The sequence below is a fragment of the Peromyscus leucopus genome, chromosome 1 (assembly GCF_004664715.2).
Source record: "Peromyscus leucopus breed LL Stock chromosome 1, UCI_PerLeu_2.1, whole genome shotgun sequence".
NCBI lineage: Eukaryota > Metazoa > Chordata > Mammalia > Rodentia > Cricetidae > Peromyscus > Peromyscus leucopus.
The window spans coordinates 59,049,002-59,071,120 of record NC_051063.1 but is presented as its reverse complement, the minus strand read 5'-3'; the positions used below and the strand labels follow the sequence as shown (position 1 = coordinate 59,071,120).

The 22,119-nt window shown below is 54.2% G+C and overlaps 1 protein-coding gene across 2 annotated transcripts; it reads right to left on the bottom strand.

Moving 5' to 3' along the window:
• Window positions 1–70: 70 nt before the first annotated feature.
• Window positions 71–22,101, bottom strand: Ighmbp2 (immunoglobulin mu DNA binding protein 2). Of its 2 annotated transcripts, none has more exons than XM_028871502.2 (15): window positions 21,803–22,101; window positions 21,020–21,189; window positions 19,179–19,368; window positions 18,911–19,008; window positions 16,650–16,813; window positions 15,165–15,365; window positions 13,675–13,822; window positions 11,464–11,638; window positions 8,319–8,501; window positions 7,945–8,063; window positions 7,197–7,291; window positions 6,248–6,371; window positions 4,562–5,410; window positions 1,763–1,932; window positions 71–837 (listed from the first exon to the last, which is right to left on the bottom strand). In XM_028871502.2, exons 1-15 carry the CDS (start codon window positions 21,886–21,888, stop codon window positions 634–636), a joined length of 2,976 nt encoding a protein of 991 aa, XP_028727335.1. In that variant the 5' UTR covers window positions 21,889–22,101; the 3' UTR covers window positions 71–633. The 2 variants fall into 2 exon arrangements, 1 of the variants encoding a protein (XP_028727335.1); XR_005092208.1 differs by lacking the exon at window positions 71–837 and adding an exon at window positions 2,316–2,711 and having other exon boundaries at window positions 1,843–1,932; window positions 21,803–22,066.
• Between the last annotated feature and the right edge of the window lie 18 nt (window positions 22,102–22,119).

The window sequence follows — 22,119 nt, the reverse complement described above, 5'->3', positions numbered from 1 at the left end:
CAGGTGCCATCACTGCCCATTCACCTCATGTGCAGGGTGACATCTGAGCCAGAGGTAAAGGACGCTCACCTCTGACATAAGCAAAGAGCCACTAATGTGCACTTTAATTTGCAAATAATTTATAATCTTTTGAAACAAGAAACTGAGGCTAAAATACATCTGTCGAAGTTCCCATGAGCAACTGTACAGAATGCAGCAGAGGATGCAGTCTTTGTGAGGTAAGAAGTGAGGTGCCCTGGGACAGCTCCATCCCACAGTCACCAAGCAGCAGAGGGCAGGCCATCCCAGGCTAGGAGCCTCTCTGGAGCAGCCTCCTCTCGTCCCTAGAGAACACAATCTGTGCCCCACTGTGTCACTGAAGAAGACAGATGAAGGTGGCCATGGCCTGCTTTGCAAGGTACTCACTTCTCAGGACATGCATCTGAGCAGTATCAGAGGGGCCTGGCCAGCCAGGGCAGAGTTACTCTGATGGAGTCTAAGACCAGGCAGGTCTCCTTACAAACGACACCCTTGTCATGGGAGAAGCAGGGACGTGCCAGGTCAAGCAGAGAAGTGGCCCCACCTGCTGACCCTGAGGAAGCTGGTCCCAGGGTCTGGCCCTCTGCCCCACCAGCCCTGCACGAGGATGTAGCCTCATGTACCCCTCTCCTTCTCCTTCTTCTTGCTTGTCCTCTGGCTGCTGAGCTCGCCCAGCTTCTTGTCCAGCCTCCTCTGCAGCTGGGCCCTCTTGGCCGGGTCCAGGGCCCTATCCCTGGTCCCACTGCCTGCATAGAGCACTCCTTCCCGACTGATCCTCTGCCGGGCATGGGCGCGAGCCTTTTCACCGCAGCCATGGATCTGAAAAGTCACGAGAGCCAGGGTGAGTTGTGGCCACGGGAAACTGCAGCCTGCAGATCGGCATCAAAGGTGCGAGACCGTGGACCTGCCCTTCCACCCTCCCCAAGTCCATCCTTCACAGCTACCCAGCGAGGGGCCTGGATCCTGAGGCTGGAGTCCTGGAGACTGGGGACAGGGGACAGTACCTCTTGTCTGCCCACAGGGTGGTCAACATGGTCCCTGCAGCTGCTTCTGCTCACCAGCCCCGACTCCCCAAGCTGCTGCCAGTCCGGTGATACCATGGCCCTGGTCACACTTTGTGCTGCCCACACCTGACTCTGACAGCCCGGGGCCATTCCACCCAACCCAGCTGTCTATGCTAGAAGGGCAAGCTCTGCACGCTAGAAGGCAGCCTGCCATCTCTCCTGTACTCCCCGGCCAGCCTAACTTCCACCCTGTGGGCCTCAGCCCACTGACCCCCAACTGTCCTGGTTCCTGAATTTCCTCCTGGGAGCACTCAGTAGTTTACATTCCCTACTCCATGCCAGTGTCCTTCTCAGATCCCAGAGTAGTCAAAGCTTGCTCTGCCCCAAGTCCTCAGAGGTTCTGTACCTGACCCCGAGGATTCTGGAGGTCCACTCAGTCTGCAGGCCAAGAGCCCCTCCCCAGCCTCTGCCTGGAGCTAGGTCAGCCAATCTACAGAGTGTAGGATGGACAGAGCTCCTCTACCCAGAGTTCCCACTGCTGTGGCTGCCCCTCGGCAAAGGTGCCCTTTGCTTCCTTGTGCCCCAAGTGTTCACATCAGATCATGATCAGCATCTGCTTTGGCTTTTACAGAAAACGCTAGGCTGGTCTGGCTACACCAGTCCCCCAACACCACCCGCAGCCAACCAAGTGATGTGGTCCCCACCCCCCCCACCCCCGCCCCGTCTGGGAGGGCCGTCACCTCGGGCAGGTGATGGCTGAGGCAGTAGCAGCGGTTACAGTACATGCAGAGCTGGCCCAGGGTGGTGGTGCTGGCCGAACACTTGGCAAAGCTACAGGTGTTGTCAGCCTTAACCACAGCGGACACCAGGGCATCAAAGTCGTCTTCGCAGGGCAGAGCCGCATGTAGACCTGGGGAGGAAGAAGGCAGAGCTCAGGCCAAGGAGAGGATGGAGACCAGACACTGCAGACAGCCGACAGCCCATCCCCAGAGTCCTTGGTGGGATTCGCCATCCACCCAGGACGCCAGGGTCCTCGCCAAGCTGACAGCCTGCCCACCCCACTGTCCAGCCCCGAGGGAGGAGGACAGGGTGTAGAGTGCTTCTAAATGCACACCCTTTCACCTAGAAAACCCTTGGGAGGGTGGGGTGCAGGCTCCCTGTGATACGACTGCAAACAGAACCCAGGCAGACTTGAGGACCACCAGGGACGGAGGCTGCCCAACTCGGGCCCCAGCTGAAGCCTCCCAGACCCTCAGGCAGGGGCAGGAATTGCTTGACAGTGAAGTGTCTCACTTAAACTGTGGGTGTTCTGGGGTCAGGATGGAGTCGTGAAAAACTCAGCAACTGTGAAAGGCTCCAGAAAGTACACATCTCTTCAGAATCAAATGTGTGTGGCACGGTGCCTCTGCTGAAGTCTTGGATCTCAACACACAACACGCATGCTCAGCACTGCCCCACCGTCACACCAGAGTGGCCACCCTCTGCTGCAAGTCCAGCCACTGGAGGAGCTGGGTGCTTCACTGCATGTATGTGACTCCATTCTCACAAAGGCTCTTGTTCTAACGACAGACACCAGACACAACGGGGCACTTTCTGTCCAGCGCTCCTCAGAATTCATCAAGTGGTACATCTTTGGGCTGTGTTGTGTTAGACAAGTGTCCAGATGACTGGATGCAAATCTGTTCTCATCTTTAATAAATGGTAAAATTTCATGTATTCCAAAGAACTTCTAAAGCACAATTTTATGACTTACTAGTAAATATTTGATTTGCACATTCTGTATCTACGTACTGAGGGCCAGGGAAATCTCTCAGGAGAAGGCAGTGGGAATGTCTCACTGGTTAAGAACACTGGCCTCCAACCCTGGCGACTTGAGTTCCATCTGTGGAATGAAGAACACTGACCCTGCAAGTCGTCCTTGGCCCCCAGCTGTGCTACGGCACATGTACCCACATGTACACAATAGATAAATGTCAATGTCTTTACAGAGCCTTGGGTGATGGAGGGTGGGAGTGCCAACGTTTAAGAAACCCCGTTTCTGCTGGGTGGTGGCGCACGCCTTTAATGCCAGCATTTGAGAGGCAGAGGCAGGCAGATCTCTGTGAGCTCAAGGCCAGCCTGGTCTACAAAGCGAGTTCCTGGACAGCCAGAGAAACACAGAGAAACCCTGTCTCGAAAAAAAAAAAGAAAAAGAAACCCCATTTGTATCACAGAGAAATCTTGGGAGTACAGAGATGCGGCAACACAGTGCAGCCCCACAAAGCACACACGTGTGCAAACACAAGGGACAGAGAGCACTGACTGAGGAGGGCCCTGCTCTGCCCCTGGCCCCGGCCCCACTCCACCCCTGTCTCTCTCTCTCTTATAAAGGGGAAACTGAAGCCACCAGTCACTGGCCCCTGCCACATCCCAAGTAGAACCAAGTGGCTTAGAGAGGGCCTCCAGGAGGGTGCATCCCGTTCTGGCAGCACCCTCAGTGAGCATGCTCAGGAGATGGACGGGAAAGAAGGACCAAGCAGAGGAATCAGACCAGATGGAGGGTGCTGCTACCCAACCCTTCTGCCTTCAGCTCATCCTTCCTGCCAGTTATCACTCCGTGACCAGGGCCCCGAAGAGCACCAGGCGGGCAGAGCCTGTCATAGGTGTGGCCACCTATGTGGTACCTCGGCTGCTGGGCAGGGTACTGGCACAGGGCCTGAACCTTTGCAGGCCCTGGGGACTCTGAAAGATGGTAGCCTGAGGCAATCCCAGAACCCCAGGAGTAGATGGGGCTCCGAGGCCACCTAGGCCTTGTGCAGGAAAAGCAGACGTGGGTAGGTCCAGGCTTGCCTTGGCATAGACACAGTGCTTTTCCATCTGAGGCAGGGGTCATCTTGGTCACCAGCACATAGCCTGGCTACAGGAGCCACCCCACGAGTGCTATGGCATGCACGGAGCAGTGCCACCCCCCTGGGAACTGGTTCTGAAGCTGAGAGCCGCACCCGTGAGGTCTGGCTCCGGGAACAGTGCCCCGAAGGGAGCTGACCGGTGGTCCCACTGGCAAGGGCCCGCTGAAGTGTCCAGAACACCTGTACCATTCCCCAGTGGGTCCACCCTCGCTGTGCTGGAGCATGTGTGCCAACTCAGGGGTGGAGTCCCCCAGGGGATGGCAGGCACAGTGCAGGCTGAACGCAGCGCACACAGTCTACTGGGCCCTGGCGCGGTGCCGAAGAACGGCGGTCTCAGCAAGCCTGCAGCTCTGAGTACCTGCCCCTACAATGCCACTCAGAACACGCCCTGCCCCAGAGGGCCCTAACCGCCTCCTTTCCCCAGAGGGACAGCAGCACTGAGCGTGCCAGGGCTTCTCTTTCGTGCCCCTCAGGGCTCTAGAGATGAGCAGGTGACCTGCCTGTCACTACCCTAGGGGAGGCCAGGCCAGCGAGACAAGAGTCATCCACGTGGCCAAGGGAGTCTAACTGGCTCCTGAGTGGCAGGTGGTGGCAGGTGGTGGCAGGAGACAGGAACCAAGTGGCACCGTGTGCTCGAGAGACGTGGCTCACCTTTCGTTTCTTTTTTCTTCTTCTTCTGTGGAGCCTTCTGCGGTCGCAGACCCAGCCCTGGCTGAGCCTTGGCTGCCTGGGCTTGGCTGCGCGGCTGTCTCTGCAGCCTCTCCAGGTGCAGCGCCTTCAGGTCCAGCTGGGTGGGGCCCTGGGCCTGCCCCGGGGGCTCTTCTGCCAGTGGCTGGGGCTCGGCCTGTGCAGGGCTGGGGGGTGAGGGAGGCCGTGGGGCTACACCGCCAGGCCCCGCAGGGCTCTTCCTGCTCACGGTGATGTGCCGGGCCTTGCCCTCCCCGGTGCTGTCGTGCCTCAGCCCAAACTCCTCAGCTATCTGGTGGACTCGCAGCCTGTCGTGGGAGCTCAGGGATGTGGGAAACTCCAACTGTGACTCCTTGCTGGCCACAAACTTCTCGATCACGGCCCTCAAGTGCTCTGTGCGGTCTGTGCCTCCAGTTCTGTCCGAGTCGCTTGCACCGGAGCTGGGCTGGGGGTGGCCCTGAGGGCCTGGGGGCCTCGCGCTCGGCTTCCTGCGGCCCTGTCCAGCAGCTGCTCTGGCCTCCTGGCCACTCTCCTGCTCACCGGAAGGCTTCCTGGTGGAGGTGGCAGGGCCCCTGGTCTTGGGGCCATGGCTGTGTCCCTGGGAGCCCTCATGGGTGTAGTTCTCGGGGACAATGTCATCCAGGTACTCAAAAGCTGTGCGAACCTCCCCATGCTCTGTGAAGTAATCCACCAGGGTCTTCAAAAAGGCGTGGCTGTTGACAGTGCGGGAATCACAGACGACTGCTACGTGGCGTCGGGCACGGGTGACAGCGACGTTGATCCGCCTGTCCTCGGCCAGAAAACCAACCTCACCTGAGAACAGGCCAGAGGTTAGAGAGACGGAGATCCAAGTCAGGGGACAGGATGCTTGTCGGGGACAGTCACTGCCGGTCACATCATCAGAGCTACAGCAGTCTACAGCTGCCCCCTTGCGTTCCCTGCGCGCACTACCCGACCTGCCATCGGCACGGTGGACAGCATCTGCTCTGATGCTCGCCCCGCTGCTGACCCAGTGCAGTTCCCCAGTCAGTGTGGGAGCGCTGAGACGGCACCACTGCCTGGCAAGTACAGCCGCCTCCGCACGCCTGGACTCGGGATGCCAGGAACAGCTGCTGCGGACACAGGGCAGAGCTCTGTGCCAAAGCCATCTCCCTCCTCGTCCATCCCCAGCCCTGCTCCCAAGGCTATTCTGCCAGGGCCTGGATGCAGTTTTCTCACTGCATGGCAAGCTGTGGCCACACAGAAATCAAATCGTTCCTCCAGGCTAAAAGACAGGGCTCTAGGGCATGAAGGGGAAGTTCCTCCCCTGGACAGGGTGACCAAGTCACTTGGGGCCCAGCCTGCCTCCCCAGTCACCTGCTCCTTGACCAGACTGAGTCTATTTCCTTTGCTGAGAACACCATGCTCTCCCTCCCGACACTAGGGGGAAGCTCTGTTCACGTGTCCTCCCAGGATGCTCCCTGACTCCCCAGCTCTGCTGACCCTCAGGGGTCAGTGCCATGCTCCTTGAGCCTGTGCTTTACATGAGCCCAGAGGGCAGAGGCCGACCACTGTGCTACTACCCATGCAGGGGAGTTCCACATGCCTTCAGGGTCAGCGCACTCACTCCCAGGCTGTGCACAAGGCTCCAATGGGGGCTGCACTACGTACGTTTCCTGTTGGACCTGACAAAGGTCAGGATCACGGCCTCCTTCTCTCGGCCTTGGAAGCCATCAACCGACTTAATCTCGAGCTCGGGGTGCTTGTGGGAGAGGCTCTGTCTGAGCAGGTCCACCTGAAACAGAAAGCAGGGCTGAGATCTTATCACCAAGTCAGGGGACTTCAAGAGCCCTCGTGCCTGGGAGCCCTGCCCTCAGGAATGGCCACTGTGGGCCCCCTTCAGTGACGACAACAGCAGCAAACTGCCATGACACTGTGTGTCCCTGAGGCCTGTAGCCTTTTTCTCTTCTTAGCCTGGGAGTGAGAGCACTGATCCTGAAAGCATGTGGAACTCTTCTGCATGGGCAGTGCCAGTGTTCAGCCTCTGCCCTCTGAGCTCATGTGAAGTGCAGGCTCGAGGAGCATGGCACTGACCCCTGAGGGTCAGCAGAGCTGGGGAGGCAGGGGCATCCCGGGAGGACACGTCAACAGAGCAGTGGGGACTGACTGGGACCTCACACACCGGGGAGAGATCTCCACTAAGTTATGTGCTGGGAGGGTGGTAGCACCTTGTCTCCTTGTCTCCGGTGGCCTCCTGTGTGACGCCGGGAACCAGAATGGGGTGACACTTGTTTGTGAGCACCTTGCACTAAGCAGGCAGCAAGCTTCTCCCACCAAGGCCGATGTGGGGGGCAGGGGACACAACCTGGGCCAGGCTGGTCCGCCAGCATGGACTCTGTCCACCTGGGAATGCTGGCCAGTGCTCAAGGAAGCGGGGACCAGGCTGAGGTCAGGCTCGTGGCAACGGCAGGTACAGAAACACATACACTCTCGTGCTGCTGTGCAGTGAGGTCCACTCTAGCCCTGGACTCTGTAGTCACAGGAGCCAACACACTAGCCTGTCCTTTCAGCCTCTAGCTGAGTCCAATGACACAAAGACACAGAAGGAGGTCCCTCACACCTGGAGGTTGTAGGGAGCGATGACAGCAATGTCACCTGCGTGGACCCCGGCATCCACCAGCGCCTGGATGTGCAAAGAGACAAGGCGGACTTCGCCTGGGGAGGAGAGAGGGCGGTGTTCAGTGAGGGCCATGCTATGCAGCCTCTGTTACTGCGCTGTGGGCGACACTTTCTGCCTGGTGTGAGCAGACCTTATGCTGGGCCAAGGGCAGGGGGCATCCTTGGAGTGGCCAGATGACCAAAGAGAGGGTCAGCAGGCTGGCAGATGAACTTCACAGGACCTGGGTACTGCAGGCTTAGAGAGATTCTCAACCCAAGATGAACCAAGCAGCCAGGTTGGTGTTCAGAGCATGGGAAAGGCTACCAGCCCCGGGAGCCCAGGCATCAGCTGTGCCCCAGGAAGAGCACACAGATGCTGCCCTGGCCCCTGGAGTCCAGCCAGAGCCAGGCCTGGAGTGACCTGTTTTACTTCATTTTTAAATACATATTTATAATTACCTATAGATGTGTGTGTGTGTAAGCACAGCCACACATGCCTGGGTACCTGCACAGGCCAGAAGAGGTCATTAAATATCCTGAGCTGGAGTTACAGGTAATTGTGATCTGTCCGATAAGGGTGCTGAGAACTGACCTTGGGTCCTCTGGAAGAGGAGCGATGCTCTTAACTGCTAGGACGCATTTCCAGCCCTGGAGTGATTTGTTATAGAAGGCAGCCCAAGAAGGACAGGGGATCCTGGCTGCCGACTCACCCGGGTTTCCCTTGGACTGGCTGTCCTCCTCATTCAGCTCCAGCAGCCCACAGCCGGCCGTGTCTATGAGCAGCAGGGGGACACGTGTCTCCTCTGTGTCAGCCACACCTGGGAGATCCCTGGCACAGGGGTGAGCAGAAGGTAGGACTGACCCCCTTCACAACAGCACTGGCCCTTCCCACCAAAGAGACAGAAGGGCTGCCCAATGGGTCCAGCTCCCAGGAAGGCCCAGGCAATATCCAGAAGGTGAGGGTCAGCAGCTTCTGCCACCCCAAACTCCTAACAGGACACACTTCCCTCCCACAGAAAGCCAGCTGGGGCTGGAGCCAGGTGAGGCAGAAAGATCAGGGGAAGCAAGAGGCCAGGTCACTCACTTCAGGAGGTGTCCCGCCACAGAGGGATGGGCAGTAAGCTGCCCATGGTACATGGCCTCCGAGGCCCAGCGCGTGATGGCCTGGTGCATCCGGTACTGTACCGTCAGCATCCTTACCACACCAGCGCCATGCTTCTCCGCCAGACGCTCCATCAGGCTGCGGGACAGCCCAGCCAGTGCTGCCCTGTGCCCGAGTAGGAAAAGAAAAAAAAAAAGAGTGCTGAGTCCAGATGTGACACCGTGGGAAGGCAGGGAAATCTGCAGCCCTCAGTCCCAGGACCCAGTACTTCCCCAGCTTTCCGCACGATGGAAGGGGAGACTGGGCTGGGCTGCAGTATTCAACATAACCACCACAGCCTAAGAACACATCCATCCCCTTCAGAGCAACAGGCTCTTGGCAGACAGCAAAGACACAAGAGGAAGGCAGGGCCCAAAGATTCAAGGTTACCATGCTGCTGAGAAGATGGGAGAAGAACCCTGAGCCACCATCTGCAGTGGCCTTGAAAGGCAGGTAAGGCAGACACAGGTCCTCCCTGAAGCCTTGAGACCAGGCAGCCCCTTTCAGAACTGAGGCCCCAACACTGTAAAGTGTGCCTGGATCCAGCACTCGGGAGGTCATGAATTCAAGGCCACCTTCAGCTACGTAGTGAGTCCAAGGCCAGCCTGGGCTACATGTCTCAAAACAAACTCAAGCATGTTCCAGTGGGTAGCAGTCACCCCTACAGCCAGCCGCTGTGGCTGAGTACTCCCCAGGCCCACACTGTCCAGGGATAAACACACTCATTCTCTACTGCTGAACCATTTCTACCTCATCCAAAGGAGAGTGAGACCTGAGAGCTTAGGTACAGTCTGAGGCTGCCCATCCACAGAGACTCTGGCACAGTGCCTCTCTCCATGTTGAAATGTCCAAGACCATGAGAAAGCTCCCCCATTCTGTCTCAGCATGCCCCTAGGAATTACAAAGTCCTTCAAGTTGACAATCAGCTGATTCTTACTGAATATTTATTTTTAGAATTGTATGTGTGCGGGTGTTTTGCCAGCACTTTATGTTGTCTTTGTATCCGACATGTGCCTGCAGAGGCCAGAAGAGGGCATCGGATCCTTTGTAAGTGGAGTCTGACAGTTATGAGCCTCCATGTAGGTGCTAGGAACCAATTCTGGATCCTTTGGATCCTCTTAACCCCTGAGCCATCTCTCCAGTCTCAGATTCAATTGATTCTTAAGAATCATCGTCACCGAAGTTACTAAAGCCAATGTTGTGAAATAATCTTTTTGTACACTGTAAAGATTCGTTGCTCTCATTGGCTTAATAAAGAGTTAAATGGCCAATAGCTAGGCAGGAAGAGGTAGAGGCAGGAGGGCCAGACAGAGAATTCTAGGAAGAAGAAGGGAGGTGCTAAATGAGACACAGAGTGAACAGGATGGGAAGTATGCAGATGAGGTAAACAAGCCTTAGGGTAGCACATAGATCAATAAAAAACAGGTTAATTTTAGTTATAAGAGCTAGTTAGAGCCGGGCGGTAGTGGCGCATGCCTTTAATCCCAGCACTCGGGAGGCAGAGGCAGGCGGATCTCTGTGAGTTCGAGGCCAGCCTGGGCTACCAAGTGAGTTTCAGGAAAGGCACAAAGCTACACAGAGAAACCCTGTCTTGAAAAACCAAAAAAAAAAAAAAAAAAGAGCTAGTTAGTAACAAGCCTAAGCTATCAGCCAAGCACTTATAATTAATAAGAAGTCTCTGTGTGGTTATTTGGGAGCTGGCTGGTGGGACAGAAAAGTCTGCCTATAGGCCAAAGGCAGGATGCCTGTCACACCCCCATAAACCCAGAAGAGCACAGCACAGCCACTGATATCACCCAGCTTTTCCAAGGGACAAACATGGTCCATCTTTTCCTAGGGACAGCCCAGATTCCACCCTCAGCTCCCTAGAGGACAGAGCCATCTGCTGTCATACTCTGAGAAGCCACCAGGCACATACCATGAGCCTTCTCACTCCTGCTCAGACCCCTGCCTTCCGATCAGGACTTCCATGCTCCTCAGAATCCTCCAGTCTACCCCCTCAAAGATCCCCCCAAGCCTGGTTCTGAGGGGCTGCTGTAGGTGCTTTTCTTCAACACACCCCTGCCTGAGCATCCCACCTCTACAGTCACCCCCTCCTGAGAGGTTCCACACAGCACCTTTCCTAGCAATTCTTTCACCACCAGAGTTCAGGCTGCACCAGGACCTCTGAGCACATGGGAAAGAGGCAATTTCAAATGCAGCAGGAACTAGGGCAAAGCCTCCCCAGCTTCAGGGAGGCCACAAGCAGGCTGAGGGCCCTGGCTTCTGGAGGCTGTCTTTCCAGAACTAGGCCCATCTGCTAATGACTACTCATATGTCAGATCCTGCACACAGGCCAACAGTGAGCTTTCTAGATGGGATGACAGGCAGACAAGACAGATAATCACATGACACTGCCAGAGAGTGAGTGATTCAAGCTCAGAGAAACCAGGTGAACCCTAAAAGAGACTGACAGTAGCAGCTGAGAAGAGCGGACACAGGAAACCACACAGGGTCCATCTAAATGGAGGGCAAGGCTACCCAATACCCAGGGAAGCAATGGTCCAGACAGGGACAGTGAGGCAGGAGGCACACTGAGGTCCGAGGAGGCCAGCGTGGCCAGAGCAGTGAGAGGGATGACAGGGAAGAGTGTGAAGGGCTGCCCAGCAGAAGCACTGGCTCCACCCAGGAGAGGCTGAGCTGGGCCACCCCACCAGTCCTGGTGAAGGTGCCTAAGAGCAGGCTGGGAGCTAACTGCCGCAGGCCAGCATGCCCTGCCTGAAGGGGTTTTCTAGCTCCACCATCAAGCCCGCCCATCCTTCACAGGCTCTCAGAGCAACAAGCCTCCGGTGAACACAGGAACAAGCCAGCTGCATGCTGGGACCTGAAGCCAGGACGAGGACGACACAGCCCCCATCCTCACACAGCACACAGCCCAACTGGTCAGCTGTGTAGACACCTAAGTTCGGCACAGGGAGGAGAGGCAGTTGAGAGCCATAGGAGAGAGGAATACCCAGACCTCATGGTGAGCTCGGGCATGCAGGATGGCCCTGTGGGACAGTAAGGAGCTAGGGGGAGGGTCAGCAGAGCAGGCAGGCAAGTGTCTTACTTGTGGGAGACAGTGGTGGGTGGCAGCTGCTTGTGGTCTCCGGCTAGGATGCACTTTGGGGCCTTCAGTAGGGGGATCCAGCAGCTGGCTTCCAGGGCCTGGGCACACTCGTCCACCACCACCACATCAAAGTGGTCTTCAGGCAGCAGCTTCAGAGGGCCATCGCAAGACGCACCTGGAAGGCAGGGAACCAAGCTGGCTCATTCCTTTCTGCTTCATGACCTAGTCTAATACTAAAACTACTGTGTACAAGGCCATGGAGAAGGCTCAGTGGATAAAGAAGCCTGGTGCCAAGCCTAATGACCCGAGTTCAAGCCCTGGGACTCACATGCTGGAAGGAGAGAACTGACTTCTGCAAACTATCTTCCGACCTCCGTGTATTATCCACCCACACAATACACACACACACACACACACACACACACACACACACACACACACACACACATATATATATATATACAAAATAAGTAAATATAAAATATCTTATTTAGGATTTTAACTAAAATTTAAAAGAAAGAAGAAAAAACCAACACTAGCAGACACTAAGTGGACGAACACAGCCATATGAGGTTGGTGGTGCACACCTGTGGCCCCAGCACTTGGGAAGGAGAGGCAGGAGGCTAAGGAATCAGGGTCATCTTCAGACACAAATCAAGTTTGAGGCAGCCTGGAGCCACATGAGACCCAGACTCAAAAAGCACCAAAAAGCTGGCAGCTGGAGGGTGGCTCAGTAGTTATGAGGATGTACTGCTCTTGCGGAGGACTGAGTTCAGTTCCCAGCACCCACGTGAGGTGGCTCACAAATGTAACTCCAGCTCCAGGGGATCTGATGTCTCTGGCCTCCACAGGCACCTGCATTCATGTGCATACATGCATGCACATGCACATGCACACACACACACACACACACACACACACACACACACGATTAAAATAAAACTTTAAAAAAAAGCAAAACAAAAACAAAACAAACAAATCCCAAAACAAATAAATGAAACCCTTTCATGATGGTGAACTGGGTAATTAATCAAGAAGGCAGGACCTATCATTCATGTCTCTGAAAGTGCGTCCAAGGAGTCGAAGCAAGAGCTGAGTGTCTGGAGAAGCACACAGGTGCACACTTTCCAGCCTGAACCTGCCCCACTGTCTCTCTGTGACTGAGCAAACAGAACAGGCTATCAGCACCCTGCTACGATCCCACTAACACCATAGCTCCCTTTCCCAAGGAGTACACACAGAACATTCTGGATAACTGAGCACGCTGTGGACCACGAAGCAAGTGTCTCAATGGACCACCCAAGTCAAGGCATCACATGGAACTGGACATGATAGGCACAGAGGCAAACTGAAAGCCAGTCGGGAAGGTAGCACAGGAGTCCCCAACTAAATAAAACTAAACTAAAACACTGCTAACTAAGTGAGTCAAAACGGAAACCAAGACTTCATGGCATCCCCCTCTCCCCAGCAACAGGCAGCAAATCACCATTTGAAATGTGAAAACGAGAACATGGAACTTGTGGGCTGCCACAAGAAGAGCTAGAAGCCGTATCAGAGAAAGGAAGCCAGTGTGATGGCACACACCTACAAGCCCAGCAACCAGAGACTGAAGCAGGGGCATCACTTAGAGTCTGGGGTCAGTCCGAGCTCCACAGTGAGTTCCAGGCCAGACCGGGCTACGCTGCCTCCTCTAAGGAAGTAGGGGGAGGTCGGGGAAGATGGCTCAGTGGGTAAGAACACTTGCGGCAGAAGCGCAAGGACCTGATCCAACTCCGCAGTGCCCACGTAAACAAGGGGGAGTGGCCCCACAGAGCCTGGAGCCCACACTGTCTGTCACAGGTGGGGGCAGGAGCTCTGCTGGGTCCTGCTGGCCACCGGCCTGCCCAGGTTCAGAGAGAGACCCTGTCTCGGACACAGTGCAGAAAGCAGCAGAGGAGGATATCTGACCTCTTCCTCTGGCCTGTGCATGGCGCACGTGCACATGTACGTATGTATACACACACACACACACACACACACACACACACACACACACACACACACACACACACTACCCAGAATAGCCCATGTCTGTGAAAGACATTGATTTTGTAGTTACAAGACTCCCCACACAGCAAATCCCAGCCCAGAGGCTCTGTGAGTCCCAGGAAGAGCACCAGCTATTGCAGACTCCAGGGCCAAGGCCGTGTGGCGGGAGGGCTGGGCTCTCACCTGTGTTGGTCGCTAGGACCACGTCTGCAGCAGTGAGGCTCTGAACTATGGCTGCTTCTTCTCTCTCCTTCAGTTCCTTCCTTAGTAACTTAATTTCACTTCGAAAATTACTTTTCTCTCTCTTATCCTGGGTCTTTTTGTTCTTGCCCTAGGAGAAAAGTCAGTAATTACTCCAACAAGACTTGCACTTCTTTTCTGTTACGCTGCTCTCAGGCAGTCAGAGATGCGGCTCAGCAAGTTCCCGAGACGTGCTGAACAGCAGAATCATCGTGAAGGAAGCCCACAGCCCACCTGCCGCAGGGGCCAGTCCCCACCAAGGGGCGTGAAGGGACAGCTACAAATGTGACCGTGGACAATAGACAGCTGGTGTTCCAGACAAGAAAATGTCAGACTGAACTTGGGTGAGAACTTCAGCCGGAGGCTGAGCTCACCGTCATCACACGTGGACAAGGAGGACACAGTATGGTGCCTGCACCCAAGCAGCACACTCCTCCTCGTTCCCACCTCCACGTACACCATCTGACCCCAGGGTGACACCTCGATCTGCATCATGCAGCCTCCAATCTCCCAAAAAGCGGGAGGACTCCTGCCCTGGCATCCTCTCTGCTGCCATCATTCCCCCGTGGTGAGGCCACCAAGGAGTGCCAAGGTGAGGCAGGGGGATTGCTGATGGGAGGACAGAGCCCAGCCCAGGAAACCAAGGAAAATGTGGATGTGGATGTGAACTAGAGATCCAGTTATAACCACCAGCTTCACCCGGAGCCCACCACCACCTTGCTCTACAAGCCTGGTGTCCTTGGTACAGGAGGTGATACGGACCAACAACTCCAGAAGGGATTTTCTTTTCTACGTCTTTTTGGTCTTGTCAGTATCGGCCAGCCCACCTTGCCAGTGCTGGGGAGGCACCGAGGAAATGTTTATTTTGGCTGCTTTTCCTCCCAGTGCCGGAGATGAAAGCGAGGGCTGTGCACACACTGGCACTTGCCCTGCCCTGCACCTCCCCCAAGCCCAGGAAACACTTCCTTCAGGACAGTTTCTCACCTGCTCTACACTCCCAAAGCAGCAGGATCCCCACTAAATGCTCAGTGCAGTACCCCGCCCCCAGTAAGCAGTCCAAACTCAAGCGAGGTTCAACACTAAAGAGTGGTCCAGTTTGTCTCAGGTAGCCCGGACCGGTCTTAAACTCACTATGCAACCTAGGATGACTTTGAACTTCTGATTCTCCAGACTCTACCTCCCCAGAACTTGAATGACATGCCTGAGCAACCATGCTCAATTCTATGTGGTGCGGGGGTTGAACCCAGGGTTTGTGCCAGCTAGGGAGGCACCGTACCCTGAGCCACACCCACAGCCCTGGATTATAAAGTACTAACTGAGCTAACAGAAGCAGAAGATTAGGAGGAGGAACCTGGACAAAACAGAACATCACTCTCTAAAGACTGAAGCTCAGACAAGCTCATGCCAGGGGTGATCGGCTCCATGACACCTACAAAGACCTGGTCGATGTCCTTTCTGATGTCAGCAACAATCTGGGCGTTGTCACTGCGTGCCAGCACGGCGTCCAGTGAGTGCTGCTGGGCAGACTCCAGGAGGCGGGCAGGGTGCCCCAGGCGCAGAATCCGCTTCTTACACAGGGCCAGACGCTCCACCAGGTTGTCCACAGCGATGTTGGAGGGAGCACAGCACAGAACCTGGGAAAGCAGGCAGCGAGGCTTCTAGCAATTCCCTTCCTAGTTAAAACCACTTATCAACCAGGCAGTGAGTGGCACAGGCCTTTTATCCCAGTACTCGGGAGACAGGAGCAGGCAGACCTCTCTGAGTTTGAGGTCAGCCTGGTCTACAGAGTAAGTTCCAGGACAGCCAAGGCTACACAGAGAAACCCTGTCTGAAAAACAAAAACAACAAAAACAAACCAACCAACCCACTTACCAACACATTAAATGAAACAATAACCCTTAAAGGACAGGAAGTGGGTACTAAATGAGAGAGTAAATACATGATATCGAGGGTGCATGGCACTCAACCCAGGCCACATCCGGATAACCAGAACCCAGATATCCATCCACAACCTATGCATCCCAAGCACTGAACACTGCCAGCTGACTCCAAAGCTGCTAGTGCAATGGCACATATCTGTGACCCCAGTGCTCGGGAGGCTGAGGCAAGAAGGGCAATGTGGGTTCAAAGCCAGCCTGGGCAATACAGTGAGGAGAGACAGAGAGACGGGGAGAGGGAGGGGAAGGAGGGGCGAGGGGAAGAGAGTCTCTGGAGGGTGGGGAGGGGAAGAAGAGGGAGAGAAGGGGAGTGGAGAGGGAAGAGAGAGGAGAGGCAGGGAGGAAAAGATTCAAGTGGAGAACACCAGAGAAGCAAGGGAGTTTTTCTCTCCTCAGTTCTGGCCAGTATTAACCCATTTCTTTTGACCAGTTCCTGTCTGCCAGTGTTTTGGTAAAATGGCCAGCAACAGCCCTGAGTTCAGTCACAGCTTTGGCAAGCCTTTACCAGATGAGAGGCCCTCCCCCAGCAACAGAAGTTTTATTGGAAAGGGACCCTACACTTGCAGCTAGCCAATGGTGTGGGTCCCAACTTCAGGAGTTGGCAGCCTGTGAAACATACCTCACTGGTAACTTCTGGTTTCTGTACCTTGTCTGTCTGTCTTGCTTGCCCAGTACAAACAAGACTGTATTGCATTGATGTGGAAAGTCTTCACCGGCTTTTTAAAATTATTGCCAGTCTACAGAAAGAAAGCATGGGGAACCTGTCCTGGGAGGTCAGGAGGAACCAGCTGTGAGCTGAGGGCTCCCAACTGGACCTGAGAGCTGGTGCCCCAAGGACTTTCCCAGTATCATAATTCTAGGAACTTTCCCAGTATCATAATCTGAGATCAGACACTTCATGCTGAGGTGAGGAAATTCATCCAAAACAGGAGCAGAACCCACACGCTAACTCCAGCATTCTTATAACTGCTCTTTACCCACCTTTAAGCCTCGATTCACAGCTTGCAGGATTATTTCCACCACAGTTGTCGTCTTCCCGGTACCAGGAGGTCCGTGGATGATGGCAAGTTCTTTCTGGGCCAGTGCAAAAGATACAGCTTCTTTCTGGGAAGGGTCCAGGGTCGTGTTGTAGAAAGTGGGTGGGGCTGTGGGAGAAGTGCCATTGTCAGCAATCAGGAAGAAACAGTACACAGAGCAGGCTGGACTCCAGGCTGAGCTACACAGCACAGAACCAATCTGCTCTGTTTTCTTGTTCTTTGAGACGGGATCTCACTATGTAACCTCGAATAGTCTGGAATTCACTAGGTAGACCAAGCTGGCCTCACAACTCAGAGACCTACCTGCTTCTACCCCTCAAATTCTGGGATTAAAGGTGTGCTTGTACTTTTTTTTTTTAAATAACAAGGTCTCATATTGCCCAGGCTAGCCTCAAACTCTCTAAGTAGGTGAAGATGACCCTGCCATTCTGATGCCATTCTGATCTCCTGCCTCCACCCCGTGAGTGCTGGGATTACAGGCTACACCACCACACCTGGTGTAGTGGTGCTGGAGATGGAATCCAGCCTTCATTTGTGCTAGGCAAGCGTGCTATTAGTTGAGCCACAGTCCCAAGTTCTCATTTCCAAAGCGAGCTTTCTCCAGGAACAGGAACCAACACCCAGCCTGCTGTTGACTGTCCCTCATTTTAGGAGAAAGTGCCATGCCATTTGGTTATAATCCAACCAGTGGCCGCTGGGTGCCACAGCAGGTGAGTTACAAAAGAGATTATATGGCCCTAAAGTCTAGATGTCGACAACCTGCTTCCAAGAACTTTGCCAACTCATGCTCTAGAACAACAGACGTGAAGGAACTGTTTCTTGGGGCACATCCATTTCCATCATTTTGTCACTCTTAAGTGACCGTAAAATAACAAAGACCAAGGATCGTGCCTTTATTTTGGATAATGGAAGACTCAAATAACTATTGATGTTCTCTTAAAAAACCATCTGTATGTGTGCAAGCATGCATGTATGTTGCATGTGCGTGTGTGTTGTGTGTGCATGTATGTGCCTGTGTGACAGTATCCTTGTAGAGGTCAGAGGACAACCTCGGGTGTTGTCCTCGTCTTCCACCTTCTGTTGTTGACCAGTGTGCAGCCAGGTCAGGTGGCCTACGTACTTCCAGGAACTTTGTTTCTACCTCCCATCTCATAGTAGGAGTGCTAGAACTAACTACATGCGTGACCATTCGGATTCTGGGGATCTGAACCCGGGCTCTCACACTGCACAGCAGGCACCTGACCTACCGAGGCACTCCAGCCCAAATGTCCTCTTGTGCTCAGCTCCACCCCAGTGTCCACCAGGGACACCCGAGTGCACCAGGCTCCTACGAGAAGGTGCTGACCTGGACCTGTGAGAGGCAACAGGCCTGTAACTATCAAAAGAGCGGGATGGGAGACAGAGAATGCACTACCAAATCCCAAGTTTCTGGCACATTCTACATTTTATCTAAGTCTTGTTAATGAGATAACAGCTATAATCAGGACATACCAGTCTTTAAAGGCAGCTAATATATTTCTGAGGTGAGTATTGTGGCACTCGGGACATAGAAGCATGTCAGGAGTTCAAGGTCATTATTGGATATAGAGTAAGTTTGAGACTAAGATCAGCCTGGGCTACATGAGACCTATTTAAAAAAAAAAAAAGAAAGAAAGAAAAGATAAGAGTATCATTTAAAACTGTGGTGTGGAGCTGAGGAGACTGCTCAGTAGGCAAAGTGCTTTGCCACCCAAGCATGAAACCTGTGTTCGGGTCTCCAACACCATGTAAAACCCGGGAACAGTAAAGCACATCTACAGTCCCAGCACCGGGAAGTGGAGACAGGTGGATCCTTGGGACTGACTGGCCAATCAGCCTAGCTAGTCAGTGAGCTCCAAGTTCAGTGAGAGACCCTCCCTCAAAACTCAAACATAAGCTGGCGTCAGTGCGTAACGGTTCAGTGCGTAACGGCATTGCCACAGCTGACTATCTGAGCTCAGTCTCTAGGGCCATGTAAGGCAGGCAGGAGAGAACCAACTCACAGGGCTGCTGCCTGACCTCCACATGCACACACGACACACCATAATAGAGAAAAAACAGGGTGGAAAGGAAAGGGACTGAGGAAGATACGTGATAGAAACCCCTGGCAAGCGCGCGCACACACACACACACACACACACACACACACACACACAAATCTTAAAAAAGAAATTAAAAAATCCTCACGTATTTCGGTGGAGGGACTTGGGGCGGAGTCACCCAAAAGGACATCTATGAGTGCGGATGCTGGCCCAGAGTGGTACTTCTTCAGTGTCAGCAGCGCTCTGCGAGGAACCAGAGCCAAAATGAGGCGCTCTTTGGGACAGCAGTTCCGGGACACCATCACCTGAGAGCACCCAGCAGACAGGCCACTCCCGCCCTCAACACAAATAAGGGTGCCCATGAGTCCCATCCAAGGAAAACACCCCTCCGATTTTCAGCCTGGAATGCTCACTTTTTCAGTCGCTTGTAGGTGACGTCATTGGCGAGCTTCAGCAGTCTGTAGGTGTTCTCTCGGTCCAGGTTCAACTGGAAATCATGGGACTCGTCAAAGGCCACCGTGACTGACTTTTGAGTGATGCGGGTCAGGACCCCAGTAGCCAGCTGGCTGCTTTCGTTAGCATCATACAGACCCACAATATCACCTGCAAAAACAAACCCAGCTAAGTATTATGGTATGTGATCATTTCCTGTATATTTCAAATAAATATATATGATTTCAAACAATATATATATCATCATGCATTTATTTACATGTGTGTGTCATGGTTCGTTATGTGCAGGTCAGAAGACGGCTCGTGGCATTGGTGTGTCCCCCCTGTCCCCATCCCCCCCCACCTCCCCCACCCCGCTTCTGCGATGTGGATCCTGGGAACTGAATTCAAGCACCTTTCTCCCTGGAGCCACCTCACCCATATGTGAGTTTCACCTGTGCCTTGAATCTTACTGGTCTCCTCCCTGACTTTAGAAAGACAAATGGGATCTGGCAAGGATGCTCCAGGGGCAGAAGCTGAGCTGTGTGTCGGACTCCTCATCTCAGGATTGCTACTTCTGAGTGACTGAGACTTGAGACTGCCCCTCAGAAGATGGACAACAGCCACATCCCCTGAATTTGGTCACATCCCCTGAATTTGGTCAACAGCGGTGTCCACACCCCACCACTCCAGCTCGCAGGTGTTCCACATAGAGGCTCAATTCCCATCACCACCACCCATCATAGCAGTCACTCCACACAGCTTCAGAGAGGACAATGAACATGCTCCGCCCTGCTCCCTCACGCCTGACAGTGGCAGGCACTCCTGCTCCCATCTCCCAAGGGGGCGGACTGAATGCAGCTCCCTTAACAAGGTCACGATCTCAAGTTCTGCTTGGTCTCCCAGCCACCAGCAGCTTCCTTCGTCGTCTTCCCCTCCCCCTCATCTGACCTTCTTCAAACCCAGCAGGGGAACTGAAAATTCCTGGAACAGGAGTCTATGAAGTCAAAGACTGCCACTCAAAACAGGACAGCACAGGACTGGACAGATGGCTCAGCAGTTAAGAGCACAGGCTGCTCTTCCAGAGGACCTGGGTTCGATTCCCAGCACCCACAGGGCAGCTCACAACTGTCACACAGACATATACGCAGGCAAACACCAATGCACATTAAAAGACAAAACAAAAGAGGGCAGCACAGGCAGCCCCGCCGGCTCTCAGCTTTCAGGGCTGAAGGCAACCTAGCATCCCGGTGTGTGGTCAAAAAGCTCCAGAGTGCAGTGCAATGGTTCGGTGCTTGCTCAGCATGCAGAGGCCTTGGGTTCTATCCCAGACACTGCAAAGAGAAAGCTGCCAATCTGGGCAACCAAAATGCAGTGTAGTCACAGTCAAATGTCACAGTCAAATGTGACAGTGCATACTTGCAACCCCAGAACTCAGTAGGCAGACACAGAAAGCTCACTGCAACTTCTAGTACAGCCTGGTCCACACAGAAAGTTCCAGATGGACCAGGGCTACACAGTGAGTCACATTCCTGGCTCCAAAACTAACAAAAAGTCAGGCACCATGGTTTAGGCCTGTAATCCCAGCAACTGGGAGGTAACGGCAAGATCAGTTCAAGGCTCAAAGTCATCCTCAACTACACAGTCAACTTCAGACCCTGACTCAAAACAGCATGACCAGCCATGATAATTGTCCCATTTCTGAATAGGAAGTTTTCATTGCTTCATACTCCATCTGGGTCTGTCCTGCAGCCTCTGGGAGAGCACAAGCCTTAATCTGAACACCAGCAGTGGTCAACACAAGCCTACATCAGACACCTACCAGAAGTGAAGCTGTTGCTGGGAAGCACCACCACAGGCCCGAATTTCCTAGGCTCAAAGGTGACCAACCGCTGTCCGTACAGCCCGGTGCACTGGCTGGACACTTGAAGCTTCAGCAAACAGACCCCTCGGCTCTGGAGCTCTTTCAGAGAACTGTGTTCCTGCCAGGACCTGGAAGATACCCAGGATAGCTGTTTGTGTCCACACCCTTCCTATTTCAATCCCTTGCAGGAAAAGTAAGCGAGGAAAGAGTTCTGATTATAGGCACCAAATTGGAATCTGCTCCACTCCAACCCCGCCCCTCCTACAGCTCCCAGGATTGGTACTGCTTAACCTGCTCCAGGTCTGCCAATAGTCTTCCCATGCCTCTACACCATCTTTCAGGAAGTCCTGTGGGCCTCCTATTTATAACTTACTCCCTCTCTGCCTCTTACCCCCAACACCTTAACTGTGGTTCAAGGTTCTAGTTTGACTTGCAGATTATTCCCTCTCCCTCCCTCCCTCTCTCTCCCTCCCTCTCTTTCTCTTCTTTTTTTGGGGGGTAGGGTGGGGGTAGGGGTGGCAAAGGATCTCCTGTAGCACAGGCTGACCTCAAATTAGCCATTTAGCCAAAGACCTTGAACTCACGATCCTCCTGCCTCGACTCCCCGAATGCTGGAATGACATGCGTGCGGCCCTGACACCGCTTTGCTTTGCAGACTCCGCGTGCCAGCCAACACCAGACCCGCCCCGGGAGACTAGGAACGAGCGCTGCAGAGGCCGGGAGATCCGCGGCCGCACTTACCTGCGCTCCTCCACCTCGGCGTCCCGCTCCAGCTCCAGCAGCTGTAGCTGCTGGGCCACGAAACTCTCCACGGTGGACGAGGCCATCTCCTCCGCGGTGCAGCCCGATTGGTGCTTCCTGCTCAGCCAGTTGGTCCTGTGGGACCTGTGTTCCCGTCGGACCCTGTCCCCCACCGGGCCAGTGTCCTCAACGGACTTGTACTCCCTGTCGGGACAGTGAATCCTGAAGGACCTATTTCCTGTGTTCTCTGCTAAGCCAGTGATTCCAGTAGGACCCGTGTTCCCCTCTTCCAGGTGTTTCCCACCCGGATAGTGAGT